Raw genomic sequence first — 22425 nt, forward strand, 5'->3', positions numbered from 1 at the left:
ATTGAACACCTTCCAGAGTAAATTGGATGCTTATCTTGCTGGGATCCTATGACCCCAGCTGACTTCCTGCCCTTTGGGTGGGGGGCTGGACTCTATGATCTTCCAAGGTCCCTTCCAGCCGTAATGTCTATGAAATCTATGAAATCTAAGTTTTAAATACAGACGCGTAGAAGTTACTTCAGCTACTCTTGGAATTATTTCAGTTTGGAGTGTTCAAGACAACTTTTACAAAGATAATCTGCAGCCCTTAAAACATAAGAAGCCTCCACGCATGACTATTCAACAGGGATATTTTGAAAGACTAAAAGATAACTATCCCCCAAAATGAGTACAAGAATCTCTAAATATCTTTCTATTATTTTCCAGCACATAACACACCTCCCCCCCTCCCCATTAGAATGAATTTATTTGACTTGGGAGATTATTCTGTGTTTATGGAGGGTAATGATGTTTGGGAGAAGACTGCTGATATGGCCTTAATAGAGTCTAATTTCAACAGATTTTTGTTTGGATATCATGCTGTTGGCAACCTAATCTCCACAACTTTATCTTTTCACTTGTCTTATATTTTATATTAGCTGGGTTTTCACTTCAACAGGGCAATGGCAAACAAAGGGAAACTAGGTGCCTTAGAGAGGAATGGAAATGAGATACAACCGTTTGTCTTTAAAACAACTATTCAAATCTAGGTCTGCTCTCAAAAGATGGATTCTAATGTCCAATACCTATCTAAGCAGTCTACTTCACAAAAAATGATTCAAGTTGGAAGAAAAAAGAAAGGCATGGAGCACTGAATAAGTATAAAGCTTGAAAGGTTCCATCTCAAATGATGTTTGGTAGAACAGTGTTGAAAAACACTGACTTGCACTATTGCTACAAACATGATGAAACATTTTTGTTTATAGAGACTTTCAATCTGCCAATTTTGCACTGCTCACAGGTATGTTTTTAAACGTAATATGCTCTCACTAAACCACAGAAATTCTACTTTCCAAAAAAGAAAAGTAAGCTAAGAAACAAAAGTTTGTCCTCCAAATTCGCTACTATTGATGCTGTTATCACATATAGTTGGCTTTTTGCAGGTCCTTCCTTGCATTTTCCCCCCACATATCTATTTCAGAAATATTCCATTGTACCTTTATATGCAAGTAGGACTTCTAAAAGCAGGTTATCCAACAGTTTATTATGCACAGTTGAATTTACATCTTTGGTACTTCCCATAATATCCTCTATTACCCATTCCTGTTCCAAAGATACTAATTACAAATGATCAAGTCACCAGTTTGATGGTCAAAGCTAAAAAAGAAAGATGTCTGTATTCTGAGTTTTAAAAACTCAGCACATAGGAATTGAAGCATTGCTGATACTTCTCTATGCAATGAAGATATTCCCCAAAATACTATACTTCTATTGAGACACTGATAGGCTCTAACCTCAAACCTTCTCATATCCTATAACATAAAAAGGAGGTATAAGAAAATGCCCATAATTTTATGAACTAGTAATTAGAATACAAATAAGAATGTTTTTAATAAAGCAGTATTTGCAGTTATCCACATAAGAAAATGAATAGTTTAGCAGGTGTCCACAATACCTTAAAACAGGGGTGGTCAAACTCACCCCATGCCCTGGGCCCAATAGGGGCCATGGAGCTTGTTGCAGACCAGATCCAGCTCAGGGCACAAGGTGATGGCTATGGGACTGGCAGGGCCAGAGGCTAGGATGGATGAAACAGCTCTCTGTCCCAGGTCCAAAGGATGTATTTTTCACATTTCTGCCTTAAACTTTCAGATAAATATTTCTGTATGATTACTCGTATGCTGAACTGAGAATTTATGGTTTGCTGATTTGTTTGGGCAGGTTTGTATCATATTAATAAGGGGAAGTTTTCATTTGCTTTCCACATTAATATACAGTGCAGTATATGTTTATAGAAAAGCAAAAGCTGTGTGAAGTCGTCAAATTAATGGCAAAATTAGACAAGAAGTTCTTCATCAGCAGACTCAAACCTGTTCATTTTTCTTAGATCAGGAAGTTTTTGCTGTCAACAAGATTTTTAGAAAAAGACTTTTGACTTAATGCTCAGGAACATCAAGGCTGCAATAATTACTATATGATAAAATATAAAGAGAATTTGTATCTTGGGCTTAATTTAGAACTAGATGCTCTTTTAAAGAAAGTAATATTTTAATAATAGACTTCTTGTCACACAAGATTAAAACTTGATTATTTACTTCAAATCTCCAAACATGCCTCTTCATTGGCAGCAATCTCTGCTTTTACTAAAATCTTCAGAGACTAAATTCAAACTTTGAGAGCTGCCTCTTTGACAAAAGCTGAAAAACCCAGATATGAACAGCTTGCTTCAGAATGTGGCTATACCATTAAACTATTTGTCACACACTGTCAGTATTTGACAGCTTTGAATAAAGTTAGCAGCACTAATTACTTTAGTAAGGGCTTCAAGAGTCTCTGGACTGAGCGTGATAAGGACCAATGAACCTTGGCTTCAGAAAACTGTCTAAAACTTTAAAACACTTAAAAATGGTAAAACTAAAACAGAGCTGACTAATGTTCCCAAGATACTTAGTAAAGGATAAATGCAAAAACTCTACACATGTCCCTGTTTAAAAGTCATACTCTAAGAAAGGATAATAAATAGGAACTTAAGACTGAAAGAGGCCTCTGGGGCTACAGAGTCCAGTCACCTTCATTCCCAGCCAATCATTTACCCAACAATGCCTGCAGGCTGTCACTATAAACTCTCCATATACTATAATCACAAAACACATGATAAAACCAAGAGCCCTCCACAGTAAACTACAGATAAAGAGTAGGGAAAATGAGCACAGCCAATACAGCACCACTGCAATGCCAGAGAAGCAATTGTCAGAGATTGTGTAGTTATCCCCTTCCTTCACATTTGTCCTTCTACTATCTGCTCAGCATATATTAACCAATCTAACCTAAGGAAAATTGTTTCCTGACCTCAGAGCTGGTAATCTGTTTGACCCTGAGCAAAAAACCCAAGATCCTCTAGTCCAGGGGATGGCAACCTTAAGGAGTGACAGGCTGAAAAAATGCAGGTGCTTCTAAAGTAGCTCCCCATTTGCGACCCAGCTGCTGTCACCCTTACAACCAAGAACCCATCTGTTGCCACATGTCAGCAACACTGTTCCACTGCCACCATCCTGCTTTTGAAGGCCAGATAGAATCACTTGGCAGGCCAGATCAGTCCCAGGCATGAGCAGCCCATGCCCCCGGCAGCTGGGAGGGGGCATGGCGCCGCCAGTGGTGGTGGGAGTGTGGCAGTGACCGGGGAGCTCCCACAGATGCTGCTGGCACTGTTGGCGGCAGGGGGTAGGGGGTGAGGTGGTGAGTGTTGACCAGGGGTCAGCGACCACCTGCAGGCGCCGCCAGCAGTGTCAGGGTTGGCCAGGGGCAATCATAGACTGCCCGCAGATGCTGCCAGCAGTGCCAGTAGAGGGGTGGTGAGTGTCGACCGCCTGCAGGGGGTGCACCGCTACATGCACCTGCTACGCATTGCCCCTGGGCCATAAGTTGCTGACCCCAGCTCTAGGCAAGTACATGAGAGGTTTCTAAGTCTCAGCAGGAACACCAGGATACTCCCATCAAAACTCCCACATAAAGGTGTTGCAAATGTGCAGTGCTTCAGACAATGGTGAAAATTCCCTCTAGAAGTCATAATGCAGTCACAAGGGGAAGAGATCCTTCCCAGACCCTGCAAACTACCCGTATGGGACAATCAGGTACCCCCCAGGCAGGGAAAAGTTGTCGCAATACTAACATGAGGATTGAGACTACTCCCTATAGTATCACATCATCCCTTCTATAATCTCACTAAATTCAGTCTTACCAGTCTTAAAATGATTCAGCAATTCTTAAAGCAATTCAGGTTCCTTGCTTCTACTGCTTTGCTTGGAAGACCATCATGAAACTTCCCAAATAGTCAGAAACCTTCTTTTAAATTTCTAATTTAAATTTGTTCATAATCAGTTTACAGTCATTTAATGATGTGCTTGTACTATGCTCAACTATAATTCGAAAAATTCTTCCCGTCTTATTCTCACCCCATGAATAGTTTTTTAAAAGTATCTGTACCCCCTCAACCTTCATTTTATGACGTTAAACAAATCAAGCTCTTTTAGTCTTCTCCTATAAGATGGATTCTCATTTCCTTTGACCATCTTTGCTGCTTTTCTCTATATGTATTCCAGTGTTCATCTCTTTTTTACCACTGGTGCCCAGACCACCCCCTCCAAGAGGGCTATCAAACAACACTCATTATATACACGGCATTAGGAAATTAGTTCAGGTTGATATATATTCTGCAACCTCCACATCCTACTCCTCTTAGATTGATAAGAATAGATCATAGCAAGGCCATCATTTACAAGGTGTGAATACTTTGGGCATTTATACACATGCTCCACAACTGGGGGCGGAGGTGATAAGTTAGAGCACCCAGAGCATCTTATGTATCAGCATCCCCACACTTAAAAATGATGGTGGGGGTGCTTTATCTAAAGCTGGTTCAACGAGCTTTAGTTAAAGCACCCCGATGCCATTTTTAAGCCCGGGGATACTGATACACAAGATGCTGGAGTCTGCTGGTGCATAGTATTACCACACTCCAGCAGATTCAATTAATCAAGCCTGCTTTGACATGCTGTAATTATAGCACTTCAGAGCAGCCTCACTGCTCATGTATAGGTGCCCTTTGATTTTAAAGTTACAGCCCTTGTGAGCTGTTGAAGCTGCTAGTCCAAAGGACAAGCCAAGGACAGGATATTTAACTAAACAGACTCTGGCACAAGATATTATAACTAAATATTGTATCCATTCCACCAGACTGTTTGCTGTAATGCTGAAAATTATTCATTAATCCTATTTGAAAGAAAAATGAAAGTTAATTACTGGTTACTGGAGTTGCCTCTTAGAGAAGAACCTCTCCATATTCATACTTGCAGCATCAAAGCCTATTTTTAGCTCCCTAACCCTCCCTCTACCCCCATGCAAATAACCCTCCCCCAGTAAACCTACCCCCTCCATTCCACCTACCCCTCCACCTCAATGCCAGGGTAGGGATGTAAGAAAAGCACAGCTTCAGGGCTGGGGCTAGCAGCTGGACTTTCCCAGCCCTGGGGCTATGGTGGGAACTGTACAGAAGTTCAGTTACTCTCACTGGACCCAATCGAAGTTAGACTACCTTGGACTACTACTTCCTCAATTTCTGTTCAGTTGGCACTTACATTCACAAGGTTTGTACATGGGTGAACTAACCAAGATCAGGTCCCCATTTTTAATGGGATCTAACCTCCCCCTAACCTCCCTGAATGTCTGTATGTACCCACAGTGTAGGACTTACCTCAAATCAGGAAGCTTGACTGGTTACCTCTGTTGACACTTGAATGAAGGTGAAAATCTGGTCTATTAAGTTTTCATTAACCACAATATTTGTTAAAACACAAGTAAAGTCACTGTAACAGAACACGATCACAGAATCCCCATTTTGTTTTGAAAATACTGTTCAAAGAATCTCTCACATTCATATGATGGAATTTCCATGCACATACAGAATAGTGATCATTTTCAAAGGTGAATGCTCACATCTAAGCAGGCTCAAAATTAGGCCACAACTCTACTGCTGATGTCTGGGCATCCACCCAAATTCTGAAAATACAAGTACTTTGACATTTTGAAGAGGACCTTCTTTGCATCACCCTAGCACATCGCACATTCTGCCCACACTGAGAAAGCTGCATCTGCGTTATCTTTATAGTCGCTCATAAAATTCAGTTATAATAGTGGCCACAGCAACTTTGAACTACATGGGAACCTTGCGGCCAAGCTCGAGGAGTGGATTGTGGAGCATTTCTCCACTCTGATCATTAAGACTGAGAAAGACAATGTTCAAGAGAAGCTTTTACACCTGCTAGATATGCTATTCTCACTGCCTGTCATAATGGTGATGGACTAGTTCCTTCAAGGAGCAACACATGCTGCAGGCCATTTGTAACTAATACATATTCATTGTAGTAATGGTGGCCTTTCTTTCAGTCTCTTCTGTCAAACCTTCAAACATGCCTTTATAACTTATCACATCTGACTATTGGGGGAGTTAACTTTTTTTTTTTTTTATTATTCAGGCAAGTATAGAAACAAAATTCCAATACTATAGTAATACACAGGAATTGCATAAGGTTCAAGTTGTTACATATTTACAAAGCAAATAATATGCAACAATTCTTTAAACTTATCATTTGTACTATCAATATAATGTTTATATATGTTAACATTCAATCTGGCCAAGACAAAGGCTTACTGGCTGGTGAATACATATTAGCTGGAATTGTTTTCATCTGTTTATAATATATGAAAATAAGAAATAAAGCTAATCTAGATTATGTTTGGTGTACTTAATAGCAGTACTGCTCTCATCCTTGTGTATTCTATACAACCTTGCCCTAAAATTAACTTTATTTACTAAAGTCCCTGCATCCCACCATTATTTACCTTGTTTTCCTAATTATTTTCGTTCCCAACACTGCTGTTTTATTTCTCCCCCTTGTGATATTCTTCCTTCGATTTTTTTCCTCTTATATTATTCAGTCCCACTCAAATCCTCTTAAATTGCCTTAGTTTTGTGATTACTCCCAGTTTTTTTCCTAGTACTTCAGTATCTTCTTTCACTTAGACTTAAGAGTTTGCTGCTCAGAATTACAGTTGCTTCTCACTGTCTGGGTTAGTTTCATGTTGAGATTTCAAGGTATTGTCCATTAAGTTTCTCAAGGATTTTAAGACCTTCCCCCCCTCTCGCTCCTTTACAATGTACTGCTCTTCTTGATGTGTAAAGACAAGAGTAAACGGAAAACTCCATCTGTATCTTATATTTGCTTCTCTGAGAGATGTAATTTTACTACGTTCCTTCCTTCTCATTTTTCCCTGTGACAAGTCTTGAAACACTTGCATTCTATATCCTCCAGGAGTAGGAAGAGAAGCCTAACTTTGTGCTGTTGTTCAAAACACAGCAAGAACCGTATCACATCTCTTGGTTTGTTTGAATTGGTAGGGGAGTGTAGAGAGCTCTGTATGCTTTTTCTACAAAGAACTGTTGCCTTTGTTTTCAGCTGTAGGAAAAAGCATACATACCTGCTTTAAATATCCTGCTGGACTGCCCTTTTCCACACCATCTAGGAGTCCTCTAATTCTTATGGTATTTTTCTGCTCACAATTTTCATTTATCCTAAATTCCTCTGCAAGCTCCTTTTTCTTTTTTTCCCCAATCATAATTTTATTTTGAAGATTTACTGCTGATCGCAGGTTTCCCTCAAGCTTTATCTTCAGGGCTGCATATACACATTCAAATAAATCTGAGAGAATTCTCTTAGGTTTGTTTTCCTGGCAAAGAAACTTGCTTACAGCTGCATGTACAGACATTTGAATGCTGAGGTCCTAAAGAGTGGGGAGCTTGTACTATTGACACTGTGCAGCCAGGGGGAGCCCCATTCAAAAACATCTCAGCTTGCTCTGCAGCATAGGTGACTTGTAACTGTTGATAGTAGGGGTGCACAACTGAAGGGCTCTGGTAAGAAATAGATGGGGAATGGAACCACAGGCCCTTTCAGATCCCTTTCTCGCAGCAGTGCTGGATCCCACATGAGGCAGCGGTGGGGCAGAATGAGGTGCTGTTACCTGGCCTTACTCTGCTGCTGGTGCTTCGGCAGCCTCTGGCTGTGAGAGGAGCCACAACATGCCCTGCCTGCTGATACTGGGCTGCCTGCTGCTGCTGCTTGCCCAGCCTCTGGTCACGGGAGAAGCTGGAGCAGCAGCAGCACAGCCACCTTTCATGGACCCACAGAAATCGCGGGGGGGAGGCACATGCCCCGGCATGCCCTCTGATGCATCGCCTGTGCTCTTGCAGGCTCCCTTAGTCTGCCTGGCATCAGATAGCAGCAGTGTGTAGGACAGCCCTAATTGGCTGGGCCAGACTGGCCATGGTCAGCCTGTGTTTCCCTGCTGCACAATGTGGGGATTGTGAAATGGGGGAGGGGGTGTGAAGCAGCAGAATCCAGCAAGTGACAAAGCTCCCCCATGGGAGAGGGGATGCTTCTAGAGGACTATGTTCTCTTCTGAAAGAAGGTTGACATGTGCAGACATTCACTCTCTCAGGACAAACTGTCTTGGAAGTGATTTAACTTTGGTTGTTACTCAGGCTGTTCTTCCCCCCCAATGGTCATTTTTACTTTTGGAAGAAAAAAAGCTTGAACATCTGTACATGTGTGGTTTCTCCTGGGAGAGCAGTAACAATCCCAGGAAAAACTGAACATCTGTACGAGGCCTTCCCTCAATGTCTTTTATCTCTACTTGGATTTTATCAAATTGTGCTCCCATAGAGGATCTTAAAACTCTACTTTGAGATTAACTCTCCCAAGTCCTTTACGGCCAAAGGGGCTGTTTTGTCTTTCTACTCTGCTCTGCCTGTTTTGTTTTCCCCTGCAGCAACCGTCTTTGATTCTGCAGACCCTGTGAGCTGTTCTAAATGAGAATCTTCCAGCAAGTTTCTTCTGGGGAAGCAGGTTTTCAAATAGATTCCCTTATATGGAATACGTGTTCTATGTAAAAGGGAAATGCTTTTTTTGGAGGTTAAGGGAGTCAGAGATCAGTGATGTTTGTGGATTGTGCCGTCTCTCCCATGGAGGTCTAGCTTCAGGCAGCCATCTGCTCCAGTGATGTTATGTGACCCTCCACACTGACTACTGTAACTATACTCTCTACAACTAACAAACCTCTCTTTCTAGTCCATCCAAAATACTGCCTTTAAAACTTCAGCTTTTGCACTGCACCAACCCTATTCTTTCTGAATTGTTCCACAGATGTTCCACTTAATTATAACTTGTGGGAAATACATAGCAAATAACAGTATTGCAGCATGCATGTTCTTATAAAGAAATTACGTCAGTAACCTGTTCTTTGAGTCATTCACTTAGGTCTCTTCTTTGGAGATAAGGAGAGAGCACAAAGTATAAAATAGCTCTCAATATTTAGGAAGGACAGGACAGCTGTTTTCAAAAGTTACCCATAACTAAAGTCTTCTAAGTTCTTTTGAAAGCCCATAATGGATAATTTTACCATTTTTTTTGGCCTATATATAATTAATATAGCAATAACATAACTGCCAACCAGAAAAAGAAGTCATATTTCATGATTGTGTCAACTGCTAAAAGCTATATGTCAGTCTGGGCTTAACAACCATGAAATATGACATTTAAAAAATAGGAATATATTCATATACAATACTTTTTAAAGCATGTAGCCATGGATATAAAGAAGGGGTGTAGGCTAATTTTACATGAGCTTGCCATGTAAATTGTAACTATTTTTTTAAATCTTGCTTAAAAAAAAAATAAAATCAAGGGACAGGCAAAAAAAAAAAATCTTCTCGGCTTTTATTACTTCTTAAGAGGGAGAGAGAGACTTTTTGTTTTTTTAAGAAACTTGAGATTAAAGATCCAAACATTAGATCAATAGAACCTGGAATCAGATTTGCTACTCAGTTCCAATAGATGCTTTTGTGTAGCTGTAATGCTCTATTTATTTTCCTAGTGACCTCCAAATATCAAGAGACATAGACTTCTCCTGAATAAAAGAAAAGTACTCAAGTACTTTATCCAACCAATGTAGTATTTCTAGAAGTTACAGGACATAATCAAAAGATAAGGATTTCCACAGAGAAATATAGTTGAGAAATAGAAAAAGTAAGGTCCTCCAAATTAGGGGTTCTCTGTAGACAAAGCTGTATTGATTTTACTAAAAAGTAAATTAAAAAATGTCTTCGTTATACTGGCATGCAAATGACAATGGAGGCACTCTACATTTATAGAAGCCAGATTATATAGATGTATGTCAATCAAGAACAGATTTAAGCTAAAAAAAATAGCAGAACAACTTAAAAATGTTTAGATACGGTTTCAATTGGTTTTACAAATCATTAAAAATTTAAAAATAATTCACTGTATTTTTCTTACATACAAGATGTCACTAAGAAACGCACCTTGTTTTTGAAAGGCAGAATGAAGGAAATAGTTCTTTCCTTTCAAATACTGGTAAGTGCGGTATTTTCCCAGGGTAACATTAGCACTTGTGTTTAGGAGGGAGCAAAACATTGCAGCTACTCTGTTAACCCCCAGGCTGCAAGACACTGCAGATGCTACTGGCTGAGTCAAACTGCCTGCACCCTGTTCTCTTCTCGAGCTGAACTGGATGGGCAGGCAGCAGTGTCTGCCAAGTCCACTAAGGGCCTGATTTGAGCCAGCAGCACTTGCAGAGTTCACCAAGGACCCACCCGTGTGGTTCAGCAGGAGCCTTTGCCTCAGTACCAAGGACTTGGCTTCACTTCACAGGGTAGGCAGGTAGGCAGCCCCTATGCAGCACGTGCAGGGTTACTTTCCCTTTTCTCAGCAGAAAAAGGAGTGGCAGAAGCTGCTGTTTCCTCACTCAAAACAAGCAGCCCCATTTCCAGCAGCTGATTTTTGGGGGCAAAGCTGAGTGTTGTATGCAAGAAGATATGGTAAGTTAAACTGCCGCTATATCTTCATGTAGGCATGACTTAAGACTCCCAGACTTCCCTTGGCAAAAAGATTCTAAAATGTATTCAAGATCTACTTTTTGCTTTGTATGTTTTTTCATATAGATTTTATCTGCAAATGGCTTCTTGAATCAAATGTAGTTACAGGGTCAGATATTAGATAACAATAGAAGAGAAAAGGAAGGCAGGCAAAGTTAAGAGATTAAAAGCTATATTTTAAGTGATATGAAAAAAAAGGGCTGTCAAAGTTGAAGAGTTACAAAATGCCTGCTCTACATGGCAGGAATATCAAAAGAAAAGGCTCTGACAGCCTGTGAGCTGCGAGGTTTTTTTTTCCCTTATTCTGTAGTGTAGAGCATGGTTCTCTTCCTAGGATCTTCTGAGCATATATTAACCAACTACTTCCCTGTCATTGCATCAGCAGGGCACCAGCACTGTCCTAGTCTTCCCTGTTTTTTTACATATGTCATTGTATAGGGATTTCTTAGCATTTCCGGTATTGTTCCTTGCAGTTGTGTGAGAGACTTTGAAGTGGTAATTTTGGGGATTCTTTGGGTTTACAACTGCCTGTAAACATACTTCAATGGCTCTTTCCAGTCCTACATTGCCATGTCTATCTTGGAATGCTTTTAAGCATGAATGTTGGAAAATAAAAAGGAGTGCTAAATGAGCAGTAAGAGGATTAGATAGGTACAAGACAACTAGCTAAACATACCAATTTATTCAAAAAAAATGTGTGAAGATATTTCTAATGTCATCAGCTTTGCATAAAATGGACAGAATCTAAATTTGTGTAAAGGCTGGTAAATATAGGATTAATTATTTAACTTCAAAATATAAGAAGTCTGGAAATTTTTAAGTTTGCTCACGCAATACTCTGTTTTAAAGAAAATGAACATTTATTTTAAGGATTAATCAACCATGAGCTGCTTAAATTACAAGTTTGTTTGTATGACAAGTATATTTGTTCAGTTTTTAGATCTAGTTTATACAGATTTTTTTCTTGTATACAAAAGGAAAATTATTGGTTTCCTGGAAACAAGTGCCAACTACTGAGAAAATGTAATGAACTCTTCACATTAATGGATGTGAGGGAATAAACATCCAATGCATTGAACTGGTCCATCTATGCAAGCAGTCACGGTTCTTATAAATTGCCAAAATGCATAATTTTTAGTGGAATCAATTATGCACAGAGGAATAGTATTGGCTCAGTGACAAAATAATGATTAATAGCACTTAATTCTTACTGTGTCTAGCACTTTGCATCTTCAAAGCTCTGTGCATACTTTAAATTGTCAGTTCTGCATTGATCTTAGATTGAGACTGTCCTCTAGCTGGAAATCAAAACAAATATTAGCTTCTAGGTAATCCCCAGAATAAAAGGTTGTAACTGTTGAACTGTATAGCTCTGTTTTGAATTTCACTTTCTACCAGCATCTGATAGCTTACTAATTACATCTGACAAGCTATGTAGGGACATTGTTATCATTAGATCTTAATTTATCATCTGTAACAACTTTAATAGTTTACATCACTAAATGGTGCAGTATAGCTAATATGATAGCTATACTATTATCTGGTACTTTATTTTTCTGAGAAATGACAGCCACTAATCCTGACAATTGGGCTGGATTGCAGCCTGTCCCACAGCTATAATAGGGAGCAATGTAATGATGCCAGGAGAAATAACATTTAAATTAAGTTTAATAAAACTGTAGTTAATAGGGGCCAGGATGAAGCCATCTTTTGTACAGTTAAATAAATAGGAAAAGGTTTGGTGTCCTTTCTCCTTTTTGTGGGACCTGAATATGCACCAAACCCCCTCCCCACCCCCCAAAAAACACCACAGCTTACACACACAGGAAACAGAGTTTAAACATGCAACTTTGTTACATGAACTAAACTCACTTGGATAATTTTATCCCTGGTAAGTACAGGTGTTAATGGTCAAAAAGCATGAGCAGAAGTTACTCAGGCAAAGGTGGAAGTCATTTTTGAAAGTGTCACCCCCTCAATTGTTTGGATAGTCTGCTGCTTTAAAAAACCTAAACATACATGCATCTTGTTTCTTCTAGAGTTAAAGGCACTCCCTATTGTTATTATATTACTTTTCAAAATACGGAAATTTTGTTTCATGGATAGTATAACCTGCAGGCAGACTGCTACAATATAATTTTGCCCAAGTCAGCATTTGGTAGGTATCAGAACTTAGATATTACTGTGATTACCCTTTGTTAATAGTTATAAAAACAGACCTTAAAGATTAAAAAATAGATACCATATTTACTCAAATACAATATGAGGTTTCCTCCCCTAATCAACATGGGGAAAAAAGCCTGTCTTACATCTGCAAAGAAGGAAACTGCATTAAGTACACTATCTTTCAACTGCTGCGAAAAGCAGCATGCACTCAGTAATATAAACTAACTATAAAGATGATTAAATGCAGCCAACACTGAGCTTGACTAAAAATTACATGGCCCACATTTTTTTTTTTTTTTTTAATTGTGTGTTCCAAGCCAAATCACCCAAATCAATTCCAAATCCGTGAGTCATTCAAGAACCATATGTGGCCCAGCAAGCATCCTCCACCCCCGCCTGGGGCTTTCGATGCTTCCAAATCCTTTGGGAGGCATCCTATATGGAGGTCCATGCCTGGAGGCTTGGGGTTCAGATGCCCCCAAGTTTCACTTGCCCTCAACCATATGACCGCAGAAGCGAGCTAGGGAGGAGTCTCCCATTTCCATAATGTCGATGTATACCCAAGATGTTCCCATTGGAACTGAAAGTGAGAGGCTATCTATGCATTACTACCCCCTGCCAAGAAAGTGATTTCCCCTGCAACTAGGAAAACCACCTTAGTAGTCATGGTATTTCCCCTGCCAGGTAACCTTACGGGAACCTACCATAAGGATAAGTACATGGCCCACATTGGGCAAACATGCTGATGGGAACCTACCACAAACGTAAGTTAGTACAACCTGTCTATATAAGATACTTGGTAGTGCCCATAGAGTGCAGCCCACCCTACCCCCCAGCATCTATTCTGTCAAGTCATGGTGAGCCACTACACTGCATATATTTTTAGTCCCTCTTCATTCCCACAACTAAGCTGAAACTTTCTTTCCAATGATTCCCGTTTCCTTAGCAGCCTTGTCTGGAAAATTAGGCCTGAAATGGTTCACCCAAAATCCCTGTGTCAGCCCCTCTCTCAGGCTATTGCATATGATTAGTGTGGTCCCACCCACAATGAAGTAAAGCCTCACCAGGTTGCCCTGTGACAGGTTGTCCCCATCTTTGGAGTATCCATGGATTCATGATAAGAACACCTAATTAGCACATGAATCCTTTGTGGCGGGGAAATCTGAAGTACACACACATGCTGAGCACTACTCGGTTGTGGGGTCAACATGGCTTGAAATGCTGAGACTCTGCTGGGACCCAGTCCAATGAATTATATGGTAAATCACAAGCCTTTTGGCTTTGGTTTAATATACATAGCAGGCATGTCTACACGAGATGCTTTACTGTAAAGTAGTGTAGCTTACTGCACAATAAGCAAGTGCATCTACATGTGCACATGCTTACTGTGTAGCAAACCTTGCTAATAGCAAGTAAATTTACTACCTGCAAATGCAAGTCCCCCTGCCCTGGGATCAGGGAGATTCAAGCCCCCCACTCTGAGATCGTGATAGGGGAGCAGGGGCTGAGAGATCCTTATCTGCCAGTGCCTGCTCCAAGTCAGTGGGGCTGGCACTGACAGATCCCCATCTCTGCGGTTTCCCACCCCACTGGGTACGCACTCCCACCAGCCCCAGCCACACTCTCCATGTTCCTGCCCAGCTGCAGCTTCCCTACTAGGTGTACAAAGCAAGTGATACAGCAGGGACACAAAGAAGAGACACCGGAGGCTGGGGAACCCAAGCAGGTCCCCTGGTGACTGTAGCAGTCCCACACAGGAGGGTGGGAGTGACGCATAAGGGCTGGGTGGAGTACAATAAAATTGGTGGGCGCCTGTGGGCTGGATGGGATTGCCTGGTGGGCCAGATTTGGCCCACAGGATGCATCTGCCCACCCCTAATATAGACTGAATCTTGGTCTTTTTTCTATAAAAACTGAACATAAATCTTCTAATATGTATAAATCAGTTCAAATATTGTATTCAACAGGATTTAGATAGGATCTTATAGGACTGCAACCCAGAACACAATGGTTACCTGCCTTGCCTCCCCACTGTAGATAGATGAGTTGGCCCTCCCTAGACAACTCCTATTTTCTTTGCTCCAAAGGTATCTATTTTTGCTTTAACTAAGCCAGTGGTGCTCAACCTTCTAGCCCCACAGCCCAGATGGTCAGCACAGGGCTGATCTGCAAACTAGATCTGGCCACAGAGTTACTTTGCTTCCCCTGGATACAACTCCATGTACTGGTGCCACCTCGTGTGCGGGGCTGTCTCATCTGTCCTGTAGATTTTCCTGTAAGTCTGGAAACTTAATAACAGGGGAGCAGCAGTAGCATTAATTGTCATATCCTCCAGAGCAGGAGCAATTAGTGCTGCCACTGATCTATGCCACTATTTCTGGACCCCTAAATGCATCAATTCTGGATGAACTAAATCTATGGGTACTATAGGGAGCCCCAGGGGGAGGGCCACTGCTATAAACCATTAAAACTTACCTAAACCATTAAAAACCTATACTCCAGGAGTTGCAGCAGTTAATTTTATGCCTCTCATCTGACTGCCAAATTTCCAGACTCAGACAGAGCCCCATAGGCCAGATGATGTGGCCCCATGTTCAGCACTTGGCCTGTGAGACAACCCACACACTGGATTTGGCCTGAAGTATTGTTCTGCAAGCCAAATCTAACCCATGAGGCCACATGAGTTGGGTACCACTTGGCTATGGAACTAGCTCTCTCATCAGGGTCAGTATCTATTCTACAAGAGTGGGAAGGACAACTAGGGGGATAAGAGGGCTGCATAGGGGAGGCAGAAACTCTTATTAAATACTCAGTTTTAAGAGACAAGAGCACTTTGGAGATGAGACCTGAAGTACAGCTATTTGTAAGTAGGAGAAGGATAGAAAAATGTCCTCCAATGATATGGATAAATTATAAATGTATGGGCGGCTATCTAGAGATAAAAACTTTTTAGCTTGCCTATAACTAAACTGTTTTTCTGTAAGTGTAAAGAGCTGGCACATGACCTTTTTATTAAAAAAGTTAATGCTGGGTTGCTGGTCTCATGGGAGTCACTTTTTAAGTGTGAAATATTTAACTGACTTTAACAATACGACATGCATAAAGACATCTGAAATCTAATTAATCTCTTGACATTTGACTAAAAGTCAAAGCAGCGGACCACAAGATGAATAGAATACCTCACCCATGAAGGTTGACTATTATCTTTCTTTCATGAGGTGCAAATGAGTTACTAAAATCCTTCTACAAACTTTCATTGCAGGGCTTTTCGTTTTTAATAACTGTCCACACTTCAAGTGCTTACTGTGTTTTCTTAATACAGCATCAGATATAATTGCTTTAAACTGTCATATTCTGTTTTGCATTAACAGTCTTTCCTTTTCAGTTTTGGTATTGTAGAAACTACTTGCATTCTCATTTACCATTAATGGTTTTACATTAATTTGAAAAGCAAGATGCTGACTGTATTATTCTCAATGATGATATCTCAAAGCTTCATTTCCATGTTAGTTTCTAGTATTCAACAGATCTGGCAATTCCAAAAACAGAAGGAAAAAGTTTGGCATACGTTTCACCAGTAACTAGAAACACTTTCTTCAAATTCAATTTACACATAGTGTTTTTGTATCAGTCAAAATTTTGCCTATATTGCCAATGCTGATATCTTCAGCACAGGACTGGCCACTTGGCAAAGAAATTTGGAGTATCCTTTATAATATTTTGATAACAGTTTGATTTCTTAACAAGTACTGGTCTGCCAAAATAAGTTAGACCTAGAAAGTAATAGTTCTGGACATAGCCAAAATGAGCTACAAACTACCGCTATAATTACCTTTGAATTAACTACTGCAATTAGTAGAGTACAACATGTCTACGTCCTGCCAGAAAAAAAATTCTCTATATAAATAAGAGTGCTCTGACAAATATAAGCTACCAAAAATTCTTTTGCCAGCACATCAGTCTACTCTGCAATAGATCAGCTTGTTCATCATGTAGAAATGAAAACACTGAGCTCCAAGATGAAGCCTTACAAACACATTTACCCCTCTAGTAAAATGTGTCCAATTTCTTTCAATAAAACAAATGCCAGCTGATGTGACAGGTATAATAAATTATTTCCATGCCTTTGAATATGTACCAAAAGAAAAGAAAAAGTTTCAAAACAGGTAAAAATACCATTCTAGACAATGAAATGCTCTGACAAGCTCCAATTTGTGTAAAACAATTTGAAAATATATGAGAAAAAAACAGTTTCTATAATGGTTGTAAAAGGCAGGCATTAGAGTAAAAGACTTTGGCTTTGTTTTATGAAACATGATACTGCATAACAAATATCCCTACCTGAGGTTATGCTAAATCTTGCCTAGAATACTTTTTAAAACAGAGTTCCAAGCAGCCTTAGAAGGACATCAGCATGTGAGCGTATACTATAAGCCTGCTGTGGTTAAGACTGAAAAAGAAATCAGGAGTTGCAAACAATAATTATAATTAAGATGCTACAGTTTTGTCCTAAATGCTAAGAATAGGGGCATCCTTATGTTGATTGTATAATACCTGTTGGCAGATGTTAGCCTTTGTACAACTATGAAACAATAAGAAAAACTTACGTATGTGCAAAATTAAAATGCAGGTTTCAAGTACTGATTGTCAATAAGTGAAGTTCAGAAATGTAGGCATTCATTAATACTTTAAGAGCTTTTTTAGAGATTAGAACATCTTCCTCTTTGTGTAAGGTAAAGTGATATTTTTTCACTTTGTTCTGCCTTGCACATTTTATATACTTTGGCAGAGGAGAGGTCTCTAAATTAAATTTTGAAGGACAAATATCTGATGTTTAATATGCTGGATGAAAGACCTTTAGCTATCTATCTAGCTATCATTTTTAAGATTTAAGTAATTAAAATACTTTGGTCAGGTTTAGGACCCCATTACACTTACCAAAATACTAGGGTCATTCTGTTAATATTAGCATCCTCTCTTATTTTCAACCTAGAGAGTCGGATGCTGTCTCCATCCCAGAAAAGCCCATACCCTAGTGGTACAGCATTCATGCAAGATGAGACATTTGGAGCTTGAATCTTGTTAGGGTGAGTCTTCTTCCACTTCATAGACTTATGCCATAAGGATATTATATGATAAGGTGGGAACAAGCATAACACCACCAAAAGAGGGACCCCCTAATTTAGTTCTTGGAAAGAATAGTTATAAACATCTACTCAGAGAATAGGACTTTGGACTATGGATTCTGAATGGATGGAAGCACCTACCTGCCTCCTCAACTTAGGAGACTGTATCTAAACTCTGGAGAGGGACAAGCATATAGGCCTAATCCCCCCCAAAATGTTAAATGGCTCAGATATATTTTTTCTAATCATTCAGAAGCTTATATATTTACCTGATTTGCTATATAGATGAGTAATAATGCAAGTAATGTTTACCAAGAAAATTAACTTTTCTTGAGCCATTACACATTGCTGAATCAACACATAACATTTGGATTTTTTAAAATAATATTTTTGCAGATGGGGCACTTTATATTTTGTACACAAGTGCATAATTTAGACTGCCATGCTATTTGTACAAAAAACTGCAATAGAAGATTACAAAAAGGTCAATCTGCATGTACTAGCCAAAAGCTAGATTTAAAATGTTAATAATTGTAAAATAATGTGAAACTAAAATGGCTCTCTCTGTGTTATGGACATTATTTGCCAGAAACATTTAATGCTCATGCAAATGCCTGAAACATTTCAAGTATAACAACATTTCAAACAAGGCCTCTACTGTTAAAGCAAATGATGTTAGCTTTATAATTTTAATATTTAGTTATCTCCAGGTTTCAAATGCAGAAAGGACTATTTATGCTATCTGACTACCTGTATAATACAGGCCCATACTCCCATAATTTGTTTGACATTATTATATGATCATTATGATTATTAATATAGTCACTGGCACTTTAGACCATACATAAAACAACTTATCCCAAAAAGGTTAGTTAAACCCAGAGAAATCTTAGGAATGTAGAGCTGGAATGAATAAAAAATATCCAGACTAGCCTGACATTGGTAGATAGCCAAACACTTCATCACCCTCCTCTTCAGATTAACTTTTTACCTATTTCAAGATATATTGTATAGGTCCACAGAGGTGATTCTCAACTGGAGATTGTGAGATCCCGTTGAGGGTGTAATGCCATCGAGCCCCTGTGTGATGAGGTAAATGCTTTCAGCTCCAGTGCCCTGCACCTGCCCCAGCTACCCCAGTGGTGATTATGGATGCTTCTCTGAGGACTGCTTCCACTGCAAGCCTCCTCTGCTCCCAGGCAACCCCTGTGCCAGCTGCCCCCACACTCCCAGGCAGTTCAGTCTGCTGTGGGTGGGTGGGCAGATGCACAGATGGAGCCATGCTTTGTAGTCTATCTGCCCCACTCCTCCCATAGACAGCGGAAGAGCCTGTGATGGTAATTGCTGGCTTATGAGACTCCACAGGATCAGCCTCAGTGGTGGGAACTACCCTTGCCCCCTCAGATACAGATTCAGAACAGATATGGAAGGGTTCCCAGAGGTGACAAAGATTGAGAACTCTGGTCTACATGGTACAATGTAAAGTTGTGCAGAGATACCCTGAACTCTCTCATGTACTGGAGTCTATACTGCATAAAATGCACCTTGATAATATACAAACTAGCTCCACACACACTAGCACCAGAACCAGCAGCTGTATAATCACAAACCCAGTTATTATCAGACAACACCAACCTCTAGTCATACAGTATATATTGTAAACTGTTACCATTTTTATTGCTTCCCTCTGTCAAAACAAATCATGTCAAACCAACCTTGGTTGTTAGGCTGACAGCTCTGCAATTTCCTAGATCCTCCTTTTCCCCCTTTTAAGATAAATGCTAGATCTGTCCTTCTCCAGCCCCCTGGGACCTTAACCATTCCTCCATAAGTTCCTAAAACTAGTTACTAATGGTAAATGGGCTGCTTCAGTTTCTTAGATAATCTAGGATGAATTTCGTTAGGCCAAGTCATATTATCTGAATATTCTGTTTCCTTTTCTTTTTCTGTTCTAGTCTATATTCTTACTCTTTTGTTATTGATTTTAATTGTGTTTAGTGTCTGGTCACAACTAATCTTTTGTGAAGACTTAAGTTAAGAGGCAGTGAACATTTAGCCTTTTCTATGTAATTTATCATTTTCTCTCCTTCTTCTTCTTTCTCATATATGCAATGAATTTATTGAACTTTTTTCTTAATGCCTTTTATGCCCTTTATTAGTTGCATTTAATTTTGTCTCTCCAACCTGTGCTACTTACCAATATGTCCTTTATTACTACTTTCTGTGCAATTCACTTTGATATTCAGGTCATTCAATAGCTTCTTTAGCAACCATAGTCATCTCTTAATAAGCCTCCAATTTCCCCCTCCATGTTAGGCTAGTTTGCTATTCTGCCTTTATTATTATCTCTTTTAGAAACTCTGATCTCCTACAAACTCTTTCCCATCAGCATTCCTTTCCATGGACTCTTCCTTACCATAACACTGAATTTAATGAAGTCTGCTTTTTGGGGGGCTCACTGTCATTATTCTGATGCTCACCCTTTTCTTGCACCTCTAACATTTCTTCTACTGTTTCATAACCAGTTTCAACCAAAACTATCTTCCACCTTCAGTTTTTTAACCAGTTTCATCCTTATAAAATTCAGAATTATACCAGCCACCTATACCATCTTTCTCCCCCTTCTGGAACAAAAAGTTGTTTCCAGTACATTCCAAGAACTTGTTGGAGAATGTGAGTTCTGCCACATTTATTATCCAAGAGACATTCGTATATGTAGAGTTCCTCATTATTACTGGCTCATGTTCTTTGGATGCTTTTGCTCTTTATTCAAATCTTCAACCATCTCCTTCTAATCTGCTGGTCCAGAGAAGACCTCCACCATGGTATTGCCTCTGTCCTTTTCCCCTTTTATCTTTACCTAAAGACTTTTAATGTCTGCTTCTTCCAACTTGCTTAACTTTTAGTGTAAAGGAAATTAATTCTGGATGTGTAAGGCAAATCTGTTTCCTCTTTTCCTTGCCTATCCTTTCTAAATATGTTAAACACTTTAATAACAATATTTCAGGCCTGTGATTTATAGGAAAAATGACAATGTTGTACATTTTCTGTTGTTACTCCAGCACTGTTTACTTAATTACAAACATAGAAGAAATAAGCAACAAAAAACAGACTGTGCTATAAAGACTTGCAAATTTCTAGATAAATTTAAAAATAAAAATTCACTTTAATTTCAGAAATGTCTTTCTTCATCTTATAAACCAAAGCAAAGACCTTTATTTTAACAGATTTTCTTACTAAGGCTGCCTGTTGTTTATTTGCAGAGAGGTTTTCAGTTTCAATATAACCCCTTCTGAGTGCAGCAGTCTGCCTGTGTAGTTCATAATACAGAAATGGGGAACCAAGAAAGAAATAGAGTGTTCCACAACTAGCACTTCCATGGATGTGAATAGGAAGGGAGAACACAAGGAGCCTCTCCTCTTCTTGCATATCCCATGTGTACAAAGGCCAGTTGCAATCAGAGTTCATGCGTGCCAGACTCTGCACCACCCATATGAAAGTCTGTGCCTCAGAGGCATAATTTAAGCTTCATTGCTTGATGAATTACATTTCCTTTAGGAAGCAGCATTCTACAAGTTATAATTTCTAATCAGAAGGAGTTAAATAAATATGAGGGTGGAGGAGGATGTGTAGAATGCCAGTTGGCTTTAGTGTGGCTAGTGACTACAAACCAGTAAAGAAGTAAGTACAATGAGTAGAAAATCTCGTGCATGTGCAATCCAGCTATACCAAGTATATCAAAAAATGATGCAGGAAGGAGGATGCCATACATAGAAAATACATACCTTGTTCATAAAGTAACATCAGGTTTGTATTTTTGTTGGCAACCAGGTTATTCAATAAGGCAATTATACTCTGCATAGTATTTCCCAGCACACTGTCCTGATGCTCCTGTAATACAAATAAAATTAAGTAAAAAATTTATATTTTTGTTCTACAAATTGAAAAATGTATTCCTCCTGCAGTAATATATTCAGTAGCAAATAAGAAAATGTTAATAAAATCTTTTAAATTCAAGAACAATTGCAAGACTTTGATATACATCCTCTTTGCAATGTTTTAAATCAGGTGTCCAAAGACACAGCCAACAGGTCAGATCTCGCCGATGGAGTCCTGTCACCAGGGCCCTGGTGCTGCCCCTGGGTGCTACACCTCGCAAGCCAGGTTGGCCCCACAGGGAGGGCACATGGTGCCACAGACAGCACCCACCCCAGCCAATCTAGGACACACAATGTTCTGGACACACACATGGCATCTGCTCCTGGCCAGTCTGGGACCTGTGCTGCATATGGCATCTGCCTCAGCTGGACTGCACCACATGCACTGCCCATTCCAGCTATTACAGGATCCAAGCAACATTCAGTGCCCTCCCCAGCCAGCCTAGGAAACAGTGCTGCACGCAGCTGGTGTCCCAGACCTGCTGGAATAGACATCACATGCACTGAATCTGGCATGGGGGAGGAAGAGGGTCAGAGGAAAAGAGGA

At 39.7% G+C, this 22425-nt stretch overlaps 1 protein-coding gene across 2 annotated transcripts in view; it reads right to left on the minus strand.

Annotated features, from left to right (window-relative positions):
• ULK4 (unc-51 like kinase 4) overlaps nt 1-22425 on the minus strand; it is a 556180-nt gene that overhangs the window by 161092 nt on the left and 372663 nt on the right. For both annotated transcript variants that reach the window (XM_019508899.1, XM_019508898.1), the window contains exon 32: nt 21726-21831. In XM_019508899.1, the coding sequence (XP_019364444.1) occupies nt 21726-21831 (106 nt within the window). The remainder of the gene's footprint in view (nt 1-21725; nt 21832-22425) is intronic.

This window comes from Gavialis gangeticus, unplaced genomic scaffold, assembly GCF_001723915.1.
Source record: "Gavialis gangeticus isolate Ggan-Ray unplaced genomic scaffold, GavGan_comp1, whole genome shotgun sequence".
Taxonomy (NCBI): domain Eukaryota; kingdom Metazoa; phylum Chordata; order Crocodylia; family Gavialidae; genus Gavialis; species Gavialis gangeticus.